The following is a 13,012-nucleotide window of genomic DNA, read 5'->3' on the forward strand; positions in this document are numbered from 1 at the left end:
TACACACTAGAGAAGAGAAGACAAAGTACAGATAGAAGTTTGGATAGACGAGCTTAAACAGTAAAGCCACCTGTCTAGAGCCTCTATCCTCTCACAGGCTCCTCATCAACGCTGCTGCTGCTGCTGCGACGATGACGGTGACGACGAATTCCCTGATTTATTCCGATCCCTAAGCAGGATCTGGGGAACACGGGGATCCAACAGCTCCATCATCATTTTGCCGAGTTCATTGTGCTTGATAGGTTTCGTCACGTAGTCATTGAAGCCGGCGCGTGAGGCGTCATCGATCTGATCCATCATTGCGTTTGCGGAGAGCGCCATGATGGGAATTTGCGGGAAGTGGTTCCGTTGTTCCCAGGAGCGGATTTCTTGGCAGGTTTCGTATCCGTTTTTAACTGGCATTTGGATGTCGCACTTTTAACAGAGTTGCCGGTTAGTCATATGACCCGGGAAAGGGAAAGGATAGAATAGGAGGATATAATCTTACTATAATCAAGGAGTAATAGCCGGGTTCTTTGGAAAATACCATGTCGATGCATTCCTGGCCGTTGCCAGCCGTTTCAGAAGCCAACTTAACCTTTTCCAAATATTTCAACATGACCTATTAATAATAAGGAGGAAACGTTAATAAAAATTACAAAAACGAATAATGGAACACCTGACGAGAATCACATACCGTCCGATTAGTCTCATCATCCTCCACGAGCAAAATACGATATCCCTTATTTCCAATGACCTCCTTAACAATCTTCGACATGGTCTTGAAACTATTATTAATCTCCCGCGCCATATCCTGGTTTCGATCATTGCTGAGATCCCGCTGGTTATAAGGGTCAAAGATCCTTGAGAGTGATGAGGGTTTGACAGGCTTTGGAACCAAGAACCCTTGCCCGCCAGCGGCACAGAATTGCTCGTACACATCACTTATCTCTCGTTTCTGGTAGATATCCGAGACAATGATCATGGTCGGTGGTGCGCTTTTGATATCCTTACTATTGCAATCGGATTGGAGAATCATTTGCATAGTTTCCTTGACATCGTTGGCATCTGGAATGTTGATTGCTAGGTGGGTGAAATTGGGACATTCGCCGCCAGCAACAAGATCCTTCCAGTCTTCAACATCGAGAACGGCAGTAGCTTTAGACGTGGCCTCTAGAGGAATAACTTGTTCGATGTGTTGCTTCAAGGCCTCGCGGGCATAATCGAAAGGACATATTATTAATACATGGTATGACGGAGGGAGAGGGGCGGACTTTTGAGATGTAGGACTGCTAACAATAACCTCAGTTCCGGTCACGTTGTGCGTAGATATATCGAAGGATGCGGTTTGGCTAGGCTGATCAGTTTTTGCGGGAGTTCCTCCACCTCGGGAGGATGGAGGCGTGTTGGTTTTATTTGACGCAAAGGAAGAACCGGATAATTGTTTGCGGGACAAGCTCAAGGCATCTGAATTTGTCGGTGAGTGTAAGCTTAGCATGTCTTGAGTGAAAGGAAACTCCTGTTGGTTTGGGCTCTTCAGTGCAGAAATGTCGTCTATGGGCTGAAGATATCGATCATCGAGGTTGGAGTTCGATAGGTCCTGGGGCGGCGGCGGTGGTGGTGCATCGACCTTAACAAAGAACGAGAACTTGGCCCCTTGGCCCTCCTTGCTTGTCGGAGTTAAACGCCCACCATGCATCTCCACAAGCTGTTTGGACAAAAAGAGGCCAAGCCCACTTCCTGCATGTTGCTGGGACGCGCTCCCCTCGATTTGGCTGAACCTTTGCATTAGCCGCTCGGCGTCTGTGGAGCTAAAACCCTTGCCGGTATCAACAACCTCAAAATTCAAAAGAATCTCCGTCCCTTTTACAGAAACTGAAGGGTCGTGGTGGATTGAACAGCGCGTGTATATTTCTCCCTGGGACGTAAACTTGACTGCGTTGCCCATCAAGTTTATAAGGATTTGGCGTATTCGGAACCTATCCCCAATCACCATGGGAGGAACATCTGACTCGACGAGATAATTCAACTCTAGTCCCTTATCTATCGCTCTCGACCCAATCGTATCAATCACATCTTCCACGATAGAGCGAACATGGAACCACTGTTGCACAATGTTCATCTTCCCCGCTTCAACTTTGGATACATCCAAAATATTGTCCACAAGCTCACGCAGGTTGGTAGAACTGTTCTGGATAGTATCGAGCATACGTCTTTGATCGTTGTCTAGCTGCGTATCCAAAATAAACGGAATTGTCCCCAATATTCCATTCAGCGGCGTCCTGATCTCGTGGGACATATTACTGAAGAACTTCGTCTTTGACTCCATTTCCCTATTCAGCTTCCGTTCCAGAAGCTTTCTATCGTTGATATCTGTGCAGGTACCATACCAGGAAGCGTCGCCATCACCAAAACTCGTCGTCTCCACTTTCACAAGGCGAACAAGATGCCATCGGAAATCACCGCCCCTCGATCGCAGCCGGATTTCAGTTGTATACGAATATCTCCCATTTTCATCTTTCTGTATTGTAACCACACCCTTCCCAACTAGCTCATGAAGGGCATGAGTTAACCCTTGGTATGTTGAACGTCGGTTCTCATCACGCATCGAATTGGTTCGGGAAAGTGGAGGCTTACTCAGTAGCCCGCTCGAACCCGAATCAGCGTTTTCGTCATAAGCCTTCAAACCCCGCGGGGGATTAATGATACGCCCAGATTCGATTGGATTATCCGAGTCCAGGGTTATTTTTAGTGGGAGCAAGATGCCGCATTTTTCAAGGTCATCCGGGTGGATATGTTTGGCAAAGCCTAAGTTAAGGGCATCCTCCAGGGATTGACCTGTGTACAGCTGCCACTGTTCATTGGCTGAGATAAGCCCTCGATATTCAGCAGCCTCAAACACCACTTGGGGTATTGAATTGGCTAGCGCTTTATACTTTGCATTCGTGGCAAATAGCTCCCTCTCCTGCGCTGCCTTCATTTCAGCAACGTGCTGCTCGTGAACATCAAGAAATGACCCAATCCAATAAAGCAGCTCCCCCGTCTGCGATAGCAAAGGATTCGCACGGAAAATAAACCAACGATAGGTCGACTCGTCGTTGTATCGCTTAACGCGAACTCGCTCCGTAAACTGGGACCCCGATCGAAGCGCCTTTGCCCATTCCTTTAATAAATTCTCACGTTCACTCTCATGTACATCAAGCCAAGGGTCTCTGGCACGTTGCTCATGTGGTTGGTTTTTTCGGTAATAATCGAATTTATCATTCGTCCAAATGACTTCTCCGATGTGGGGCTTCGCCAGAAATAGGTGTAACGGTACCGAATTGAGCATCAGCTGTGCGATGGTATCTGGGAACGGTCGAGGTGGGAGTTCTCTATGTAGTTGTGTAGCAATCGAAGCGGACGAAGCATATCGTGAGGAGCCTTGCGGTGATGTAGCCATACTCGGGGCCCTGGACGATGGGGTGGGCACTAAACCAGGATCTCTAGAAGTTAACTCATCAAACTCTGTAGATGCACCCCGCGATGACGCAGGGCGGGGCGATATTAAAGCGGAAGGCTCTCGCATTTGTTTTTGTTGCCTTAATCTTTGTTGGTTCATCATACCACCAGGTTGCTGCTTGATATTGAAATAACTGTCCGAGTTGTCTGAAGAATGTCTCGACATTAGCCCCGGCGTAAGGTAGATGTCACGAGGCATACCGCCACTAAATTCTAAGCCGGGAGTATTCGACCCTGACATGGCGGAATTGGATCTGCTGGTATCCGATCGCTGGAGCGGGCTCGGTATGCTTGAATGGCCTTGCAGTGAAACATTTTCTCCCAACGGGTAGTTAACGTGACTGCTGAGCCCTGCCACCAATTCCATTTCACTACTGGCGTCGGAGAAGGTTCCGCCAAGTCCAAGGATATGTCCGAATTGCCGCGTCCTTGAAGTTGCGAGTTGCCTTTCGAGCTGGCTGTACTGTTGAGCCAGGCAAAATGAGGTAGTGAGGTGAGGAAGGAGGTACTCGAGAGACTTCCTCAGGTTCGCTGGGTAAGGGACAGTTGAGGTGAGGATGGAAATGATAGCAACAGGAAATCTCAATGTGTTTGAAGAGGGTTGTTTCGACGACGAAGAGTGTATCAAGGGTATGTGTATGATTGTTTTGGCAAGATCAACGCCAATGGCTGCGATAGGTCGGTTCGTAGAATAATCATGTAACGGCGGACTCGAAGCAAAGGCATCATCAATCTTGCTGCTGTTATTGAAGAAAGGATTTTGCTCTGGATCCGAGCGGGCGGCGGGCGATGGAGCAGGGGATTGCGCCCAGGGCGACTGGGGAACTTGTTCGTACTCTTCATATGAATCTGAACACGAAGAGTTGGGTGGAGAGGCATCATCGTGACTATAGTTAGGGACAGAAGGCCTTGGTAGCTCCGTTATCGTCTGTGTGGTAGTACTCGTACTTGACGCAGAGCAGATGCTCGTTCGACCAATTGAAACATTGCAGGTCGTAGGCTCGCTAAGAACTGTAGCAGCCGAGGGGTTCTGAAGTGTGTCGTCCTTCGACGGCGGCTTCGCGATAGAGTCGTATAGAGGCGACGCCATCGGATGTTGAGAATATTGTCTCGTTAACACGGCGGGTTTCGTTCTTCCAAAAAGCTTCACCACGCCTGTTCGTTTTATTAGAGGGTCCGATTCAACTTCCAAAGCACGAGGAACAGGGAAAACTGCCACCGATGGGCATGGGACACATTCCGTCGAATTTACAGAGGGCTCCGAGCGCTGTTGATCTGACGTCGCGGTAGGCATATGATCTGCCGACTCCGTTGACTCTTCGTCATCTTTTGTTCCATGTTGCATCGTGGCAGGGCTCAACGAGCTTTTCGTCCGCTTGGGTGCATCTGGTCGTACACTTTTGTCACGGCTACCCATATTTCCAGGCCTCCCGAAACCGGCGAATGAATGACGTGCAACCATAGGTGGACGCTTTTCAGATGGCGTGAGAACCTGTCCGTTCAGTTTCGTAGATTTATTGTTATTGTGATTGTTGTCCACATCAGTGGTTTCCCGGTCAGAAGAATCCTTTAATGAGGTTTCTGCCCCATGATTACCTGTTGTCGCTCCAGCGGACGACAAAGAGGTCCTATAGCCATATAAACTATACGTTGCCTTTTGACCCCATGGTACATTCTCCAGGTCGGTACTATCTCCAGGTATCGCTAGGGCGGCTCTTTCAGCGCCAAAATGGGCATGTAGTACCTTCACTGTATTCGACCACCAGGCATCCAATCCGGCCTCGGCATTCAGCACCAATGTAATGTCGTAGAGGTTCGGGGTAGGATACCGCGGGTCTTCAGCGCTAGTGTCAGCGTTGTGGGCCATGAAGTAGTCTTTCCTCCATGTCGAACCATTCGCTTCAGTAAACACAGGCGCAGGGGTGGAAAGAGGCGACCTATTCCTCCGGGGCTTCGTTCTACGTATCGACAAGCGCTTCACGATCGGTCGCGCATCAGCGAAGGGGTCGAGAGAATGATCTACAGAAGTGGCTAAGGATGAAGGCGTTGGGAATGGAAACGCAGATAATTCAGAATGATCGGTCTGCTTGGGCGATCTGATCGTCCGGGACGAAGAAGAAGAATCAGTGTGGCCGCTGGACTTTGAGAATGAAGCTGGAGGAATTGGGGTGTTAGAGGGCGATGAGGGCGTAGAATGAATGGTTCTCTTGGTTTTGCGAGGCGACTTCATACCCTGGCTCGAATCAGGAGGCGCGCCAGTGTTGAAAGTGTAAGAGTTAGAACGGGAGTGAGAGACAGAGATCCCCTCCATGTGCTTCCGCAAATCATCTAGGGTGTGCATGCTCTGCCGTTGGCTACGATGTGGCAGCCCGGGTCTCCCATGGCGTGATTCGGGAGAAGAAGTGGACTCCGCAAAAGACTCGGGCACGCAGGTGGCAGCAGCAGTGGGGTTTGGAGAATGGGCAGGCGCGTCAGCCCCAGGGGTATCATGCTGCTGCATCGAGAGCAATGGAGGGTCGGGGTCGCGCTGGACGAAAGGACTCTGACTGGCAACGTGAGATCTCGAGGGACGTCGATGAGGGCAGTTGCAGGAGGCTGCAGACGAAGGGGCCTTAGTTGGGGAGGGAGGCAGTGGCATCCTCATGCTGCTGGGGACATTTGGTCCTCCTCCGCCAGCGCAGACTTAATCCTCGTCGTGAAATTGGAGACTACCGCCTAGGAAAAAGGCTAGCATGTCTTTCGGAATATGACCTACGAGACCGACAATAGGATCCTTGCTTAGAGAGATGGAGAGTACTACTAAAGTACTGTACAAGACTGGAAGGATCAAATGGGACTGGAATTGAGAAGTGGTGAGGTCGAGTGGTGGTAGCGTAGGTGGTGTATATGGGTGTGTGGTTGGTGGTGGTGGTGGTATGTGGTTGGGAAGAGATGAGGTGGTGGTGGTCGGTGGCTGCGGTTGGCTGGAGAGGTACGTACTGAGACTAAACGAGTAGTGCAGCGTGGGTGTAGTTGTAGTTGTAGTTGTAGTTGTGGTTGTGGTTGTGGTTGTGGTTGTGGGCATGGGCGTGGGCGTGGTTGCTGGAGAAAGTCCCAGCGGCTCGGGGGCATTTGGCGCTGGCAGCAGACGAGACGGCAGTCTCAGACTCTCAGGTGGTCAGTGTCGGGCAGGAGTGAGCGATGTAGGGAAAAATTATGGAGGAATGAAAGAACAAGCAACAAGAGTGTTGTCGCCATGTTCCTGGGCCTTGGCATAAATGACGTAGTAGGTTGCTGCACAACAGAAAGGCAAAAGAAGACTTAAAAAAAGATTAAAATAAAATTAAAAATAAACCCTGTTCGCTTGACATTGTGTGGGCTGAACAAGGAATAATTTTTGTTCTTGTACTCAAAACACACTGCTGCTGCTAAACGTTAACTATTCTCCCTACGGGTTATTTTATGATTATTATTGTTGAGTTGTCTACGAGATATTCTTCTTGTTAGAGGCGTCATCCATCCCAGCATATCATGCATTCAAAAGTCGGTCTGGGGAAGCAATTAATAATTATGATAGTGTCTGGATGTCCGGCTCTTCTTTCTTCTGCTCTGTTTCGCTGCTCAAGGGTCAGCCAGCAGATAAAATACCATTTAAAACGGTGCTAAAAGTCAATGAACATCAATTATCGTGCATAACATACACAGCGTACACTACTTGTCAAATCCCCCATGATCATTGGTCTCTCCTAATAGCCATAATCGGTTATTTCCACGGCTAACCCTGATCCTAACCAAGATCCCGGAATTTTTGGAACTTACCTAGGTACCTACCTAGGTAACGCTACGAACCATGTGCTTTATACGACTCATTAAAAGAGTATGAATATATACCCAAAAGGCAAGAATAAAATGATGAGTTGATGAAGAAATCCTCTCAAAAGAAAAACCAAAATCGAATCCCGAACAGAATGAAGAAACCACGTAAAAACGGCCCTACCTACCAATCGGTCCAGGCGGGCTGGTTTATTATTACCACAAACAGAGTTGTGAGAATTATTAATACCACGCTAACAACCTAGGCCCGTAAAAGAAGCCCAAGTTAACGCTGGTTAACAACAGGTTTCGGCGCGGTGCCTTCCCTCGTAGTGGCCAATGGCATCGAAACCCGGCCCAAAGTTAGCGTCAACTAGCTTCAGGTAGTGCAGCCGTTGTTTGCGCGACACTTGCTTTGGCCAGTCGACTTGCCATTTTGATCGTCAGCGGCGACGATGTCATACCCCATCTTCTTCGGCAAGACTCCAAGACAACCAGTACGGTGGCATCTTGCTTACGCTGTACGGAGTACACAGTACTAAGTAGTGTGCTGCCACGCTCACTCTCTATCCAGCCCTGTCTTTTGTGTGATGCATCAGGCTGGCTTCGCTTCCCACGCACGCTCCACGCAACGCAGTCTGCTTGTCGGAAATTTCCATAACTGATGTCTTCTTCAAAAGCCCGACATGCTAACGAAATTTAAACAGTGTGCAGGATCACTGTCGACATCTTCCCCTCCCTCATCCTCTATCCAGGTACGGAGTAACAGAGTACACGAGTTCAGGTGTCTGGTGGTATCGCACCTCCCTGCGAGGATATATACGAGCCCTTTGGCCTTGACTTTTCCCCCCATTCGTTCGTTCGCCTTTGGGTTTTGGCTGCGATGGTTGCATTCACAATCCCACAAATTATTGGGTTAAGCACGTTGTGTGGATCTGACCTGTTGCACCCAAATCCGATCGCTGTCTCCTTGTGTCCCACCCTGGCTTGCGCTAACTTTTTATTTTCTTCTGCATCCCTTCCCTTTGGCAGCTCTGCCCCCAGATCGGAATGAAATATAAGGCAAAGCTCCTCGATCAAGGGGGCGAGGATAGTCAGATAAGTGGAAAAATAAATCCCATGATAAACCACTTTCCTCATACCATATCTCCAATCCTGTTTTTTTGAACTTATTCTTTTGGTTTCTCTGATTTCAGACTTGAAACAACCTATGACAGTGGTAATTTTCGCTGCAACTACTAACTTCAACTCCCGCCAGGCTAAACTACCGACGAATGAATGGGCGAGGTATTCGCGGCATTATTATTATTTTAACGTACTGTTACTCCGTACTCCGTACAGTAATCTATACATACCCAGCAGCTTAGCTCATCACCAAATACTCTCATCATTGCCATGATTCATTGCGGGTTTCTCCCAATTCACCATTCAAATAAATGTACCTGGCATTCATTATTTCATTATTCAGTTTCCAAATACTTGCGAAATAATTCGCATCCTCGGTCAATGACTAACTTACATCCCCTTACAGTAGAAAGAAACAAGGAAGGAAAAAAATGTAATGGAGGGATCATCTTAAAACGGATATGATGTCCGAAACCCGCAGGAAGGCTACGCTTAGCCTCCTCTGCCGTTCAGAGTTCAACTAGCCTTCGCTACAGAACCCGCGTACATGGGAACAGCTTACGTTTTTTCCAGCGTAGTCTGGGGTAACTTAACATACGATACGCCTAAAAAGCGTTACCGGCATACCTCAGTTCTAAGTTCTAACTCGCTAGTCAGGAAAATCTGCCTGGGTGGCTAGCTTGGCATCCCTGCGACCCGACCTATACTCCGTATATATATATATATGCCTCTGGACAATTTCCCATTGTGCTCACATCAAAAAAGGGGGGAAGGGGAATGCTCTGTTTCTTGATAATAAAACAACAAAGAAAGGGCTAGGAATCAAGAGGAGGGGGGGAAAAAAAGCCACCTACGCAGTCCACTTCGTGCCCAAACCAAGCTTTGAGGTTAAGCTTGCTGCCCTGATCAACAAAACAAGTCGACTAACTTAATAATAAACATGCATCTTAATTTTTTCCCTCTTCTTCCTTCTTTTTCTCTCTTCATATTTACCCTTGTCACACAGAACTTCAGGGTTTATAATAATAAATTGGGGTGGTAAGAAAGAGCGAAAAAATGAATAAAAATGAGCAGCTGAAAATACGGGGGCAGGCTGAAAAGTTTATCACCAGACGAGAGGGAGAGACAACTACCAGGCTTTTCAACCCAAAGAACACATGATTGCCTAAAACTGATCAAAATAAGGCAGAAACCGTGAAATGATTTGTATAACTTCAATTGACAAATGAAGAAGAAGAAGAAGGGAAAGAAAAATGGATGAAAATGAATGAGAAGAACAAGATAAGAGACAAAGCCGGAAGGTATACAGGAATGTTGCCCACACAACCAAGATATATATCTGCTACAACACGTATGGAAAAATATTCCTCGCGGAGCCTGTCTGATAATTTTTTTTTTTTCAGCTGATATATAAATATATATACGAATATCTTATTATGTTTGATGTCATTCATTACCTGAGGTCTGGAAATGCATAGTTATTGTAAAGAATGCCCTGCATCAACTTTCGTGGCACGGAGAAACTTAACTCAGAGAACCAAGCCTCACAAATATCATATCTTTTCAATCCAATTGCTCAGAACGACAGAACAAGAAACCCTGGTCCATTTGATTATTTATCATTACTACATAGTAAAGGATGCCGTTTTACTCCATCTCATCCGGCTCTCATTCATCTGCTGATTCCCCCGATGTCCCAAGATTCATGTCTTTTAATTTTAATTTATTTTTTTCTTTCTGTTTTCGAGAAGTCTTCTACTCTGCTCGAGAATCAGTAAGGAGAGAAGCTGCCTAACGAATAATGGCGAATATCCTCTAAAAATTAAGATTACTGTGGAGCCCAGAAGAACCCGAGAAATGAGCCTGCAAGGAAGGAAGAAAATATGTGGGGAATGGCGAGGGGAGGGGAACGCAGGGCGGAGAGGTTACGTACCGACTCCTCTCCAGACTCCAGGTTCAGGAAGGACCATTCCATCCCATATGATCATCATAGATTTATGTACTACTATTTATTATTAGCTTGAGTCATGTTGGAATGGTTGAAGGCAGTCAAAACTGTCTGTGAGAAAGTTGAACTTGATGTTGTTGCCCTTTAGCTAGCTCTGTTAAAGACACAGCCGACCGACTGATCGAAAGGAATAGTTAGTGCAAATTCGGAAAGGACAAAGAAAGTTCTTCTAGAAAACGTCTTTGATGCGAGAAAGTTCTTAGTTGGAGTTTGCTAGGGAGTTCAAATTGCAATAGCACGCAGAGAATGAAAGAAAGATCTTAATTATGAATATTCCCTCGCTTCAAGGTTGAATGAACTGTCCCTGGTCATCCTACCAGTAACTAGTCATGCGGTCTTGTAGATTGTAACTTAACTAGAAGTTGGTGTGTCCGGGATTTTTTGAAATTCTGTAGAAAAAAATGCTGAGGCGGCTAACTCCGCTCTGCGATGGCCCGCCCGGCTAACATTCGTAAACTTGAAGCTAAACTAATCAACTCCTTGCAAGGATCGGTTGTTGACTTTGAGGTCTCACCAGCTTTGGTCACCCAAAAGGGGGGATCGAACAGGCATTATTGAAGAAGGCTGTCTGCGCTTCCGCCAGCAGTATCATCACACCCCATCCCTTGAAGCAGACTGTACAGAGGGGCAAAGTAATAATAGATGTGAGGCCTGAAGGGATAAACTTGCCCTTGCTGCCTCCCCCTTGCCCCCTTCCAAACCCCCCATTTTCTCTTTCCATCAAAATGATCACCCTTTGGGGCCACCAGCGCCCAAGAAAACTTTCAAAAGGGTACAAGCATGGGCAAAGTTATGGATAAATTTAGCAGTTCAATAGTTCCTATGCGTGCCCCCACGATGGCCTCATATGTTCGTCATCCTTTGACTTGTTTTTTTCTGACTAGCAGATAAGTTACTCATTTGGTGATCGTGCTCAGCTTTGGCCCTATGATAAATACATATTCTGCGGCTATCCTATCAGGGCCTGGTTGAGTGGGGAAATTCGAGGTAGAACCCTGTGTAATTGCGTCCAGTAATAATGGATGGAAACTGAGACATTGAATTTAAACGCGGGCAAGATGTTGCCAACCGGACCTCAGAGGAAGTACGCCGAGCGCACGCGCCGAAAGTCCATTACTACTATATAGGAACAGCAATATACGTACCTTTCTTGAATAATAATATAATAATACAAACTCTGCCCCATGGTAAGTTTGATATCCACCCATCTTCTAGCAAAGAGCTTGAGTCAAATTGAGGAGACTCGGTTGAATGAACATGCCTGGTAGACTCATTATTATCTAGAGGAACGATTAAGGACTTACCCAGACACGAGTGACCCTTTGCTGCATCCGTGCATAATGTGATGCACCTGCAAGCTGGTGAACGAGCTAGTATTTGGACAGCACATACATGCACGATGTTGGCAACGATCACCACCACCTCCTCCAGCCCCACCTCACCTTTCTTCGTACGCTGTTGATTCATGTAAGTTGTGATAAAAATGGGGAGGCGCCCATAGATGACAAACCGGCGTTTCTAGCAAATAATATTAGTCCAAGCTTTTTAACGCCACGCAGTCACTTGGTTCCGGGGAACCAGACGTAAAATTGTAGAAAAAATAAACCAAAATATGCACTGGGGCGACGGTTCGCTCGTTGCTGCACCTCCCTAAGACTTGTTCGGATAGCAAAGTTAAAAAGGACAGGGCAGGTTAAGGCTGATTACGGGATGAAGCCGATTTGACAGGGGGGAAAGGTCAGAGATTCACCGACAGAATCCATCGGTAGTTGCGGGTAGGTGTCGGGGATAGATCTTGATTGAATATTCAGTGTATGGATGTTGTCCCCTGCCCACACAGCATCCTCTTTTGAAGTTCACTCCACGCTACGCGTGGCCATCCCATTCACTTATTAGGGGGTGGATACTTATTAGAACTTCTGGTGGGGATCTCGATTTTGTCTCTATTGTGGCCTTTGAGAGTCGTTGATGTGATGGCCCTAGAATCTTATCTTTTGATTTTTAATCTTTTTGACGGAGTATTTCATCTCTCTCTCATTCATACCTTGACACTTTGACGCGGTTCGCACACACAATTTCAACCTGCACATCTACCCTCTCCTGTCATCAACTTTTCTATCACCAAGTGTATGTAGCACATTGTTGCAAAGAAAGTGTGCCCTCATACCCGAAAACCATGAAACTATGTTTATCTCCCAGCTCCTCTTCCTATCTCTGCAGATTAATGTATGCACATTGCCTGCCACCCCATGCATTGACTGATGTACGTTTTGTTGATTGGGTAAACATGCAAGGGGTATCTAAGGATGTTATAAGTTATCTGATACAATAAATGTGGTATCATGTTCAATTTTTGTGGCTCTCTTAGATTTTTTTTTTTTTTTTTTTTTTCGGTGTTTCCCCTTCCTTTTCTTGTGACTTTCAGAGTTCATGTTAATGTGTTTTAATGAATACTCTTATTCTATTGAATTGAATTTGACGGAACATGATACTTAGACTAACTACTTACTCATGAATCATGAAAGTTTTTCTCCAGCAAGTGATACTGTATAATATTATAAGAAATACCAAACAAGAGAATTGCCTCGATTATTTTTCTCATAGTTA

The 13,012-nt window shown here is 46.5% G+C and overlaps 3 protein-coding genes across 3 annotated transcripts; all 3 read right to left on the minus strand.

The window, feature by feature from the left end:
• Positions 1-105: 105 nt before the first annotated feature.
• BDCG_01064 (sensor histidine kinase/response regulator) lies at positions 106-6,124 on the minus strand (the record flags this gene model as incomplete). Its single annotated transcript, XM_045416572.1, has 3 exons — positions 106-414; positions 488-601; positions 677-6,124. The coding sequence occupies 3 exons, from the start codon at positions 6,122-6,124 to the stop codon at positions 106-108; spliced, it is 5,871 nt and encodes a 1,956-aa protein (XP_045272272.1).
• Positions 6,125-6,163: 39 nt separating this feature from the next.
• On the minus strand, positions 6,164-6,544 carry BDCG_01065 (uncharacterized protein; the record flags this gene model as incomplete). The annotated part of the gene is made up of 2 exons (XM_045416573.1): positions 6,164-6,195; positions 6,289-6,544. The coding sequence occupies 2 exons, from the start codon at positions 6,542-6,544 to the stop codon at positions 6,164-6,166; spliced, it is 288 nt and encodes a 95-aa protein (XP_045272273.1).
• Positions 6,545-7,471: 927 nt separating this feature from the next.
• On the minus strand, positions 7,472-8,768 carry BDCG_01066 (uncharacterized protein). The gene is made up of 2 exons (XM_045416574.1): positions 8,628-8,768; positions 7,472-8,427 (listed from the first exon to the last, which is right to left on the minus strand). The coding sequence occupies exons 1-2, from the start codon at positions 8,667-8,669 to the stop codon at positions 8,053-8,055; spliced, it is 417 nt and encodes a 138-aa protein (XP_045272274.1). The 5' UTR covers positions 8,670-8,768; the 3' UTR covers positions 7,472-8,052.
• Positions 8,769-13,012: the final 4,244 nt, after the last annotated feature.

Source organism: Blastomyces dermatitidis, assembly GCF_000003525.1.
Source record: "Blastomyces dermatitidis ER-3 genomic scaffold supercont1.1, whole genome shotgun sequence".
Taxonomy (NCBI): domain Eukaryota; kingdom Fungi; phylum Ascomycota; class Eurotiomycetes; order Onygenales; family Ajellomycetaceae; genus Blastomyces; species Blastomyces dermatitidis.

Excerpts from the sequence above, each read along its gene's own strand:
- BDCG_01066 (XM_045416574.1), bottom strand. The coding sequence starts at position 8,669 with ATGGCAATGATGAGAGTATTTGGTGATGAGCTAAGCTGCTGG. Across the intron at positions 8,428-8,627 it reads GTGATGAGCTAAGCTGCTGG|GATTGGAGATATGGTATGAG; the intron begins GTATGTATAGAT and ends TCAAAAAAACAG.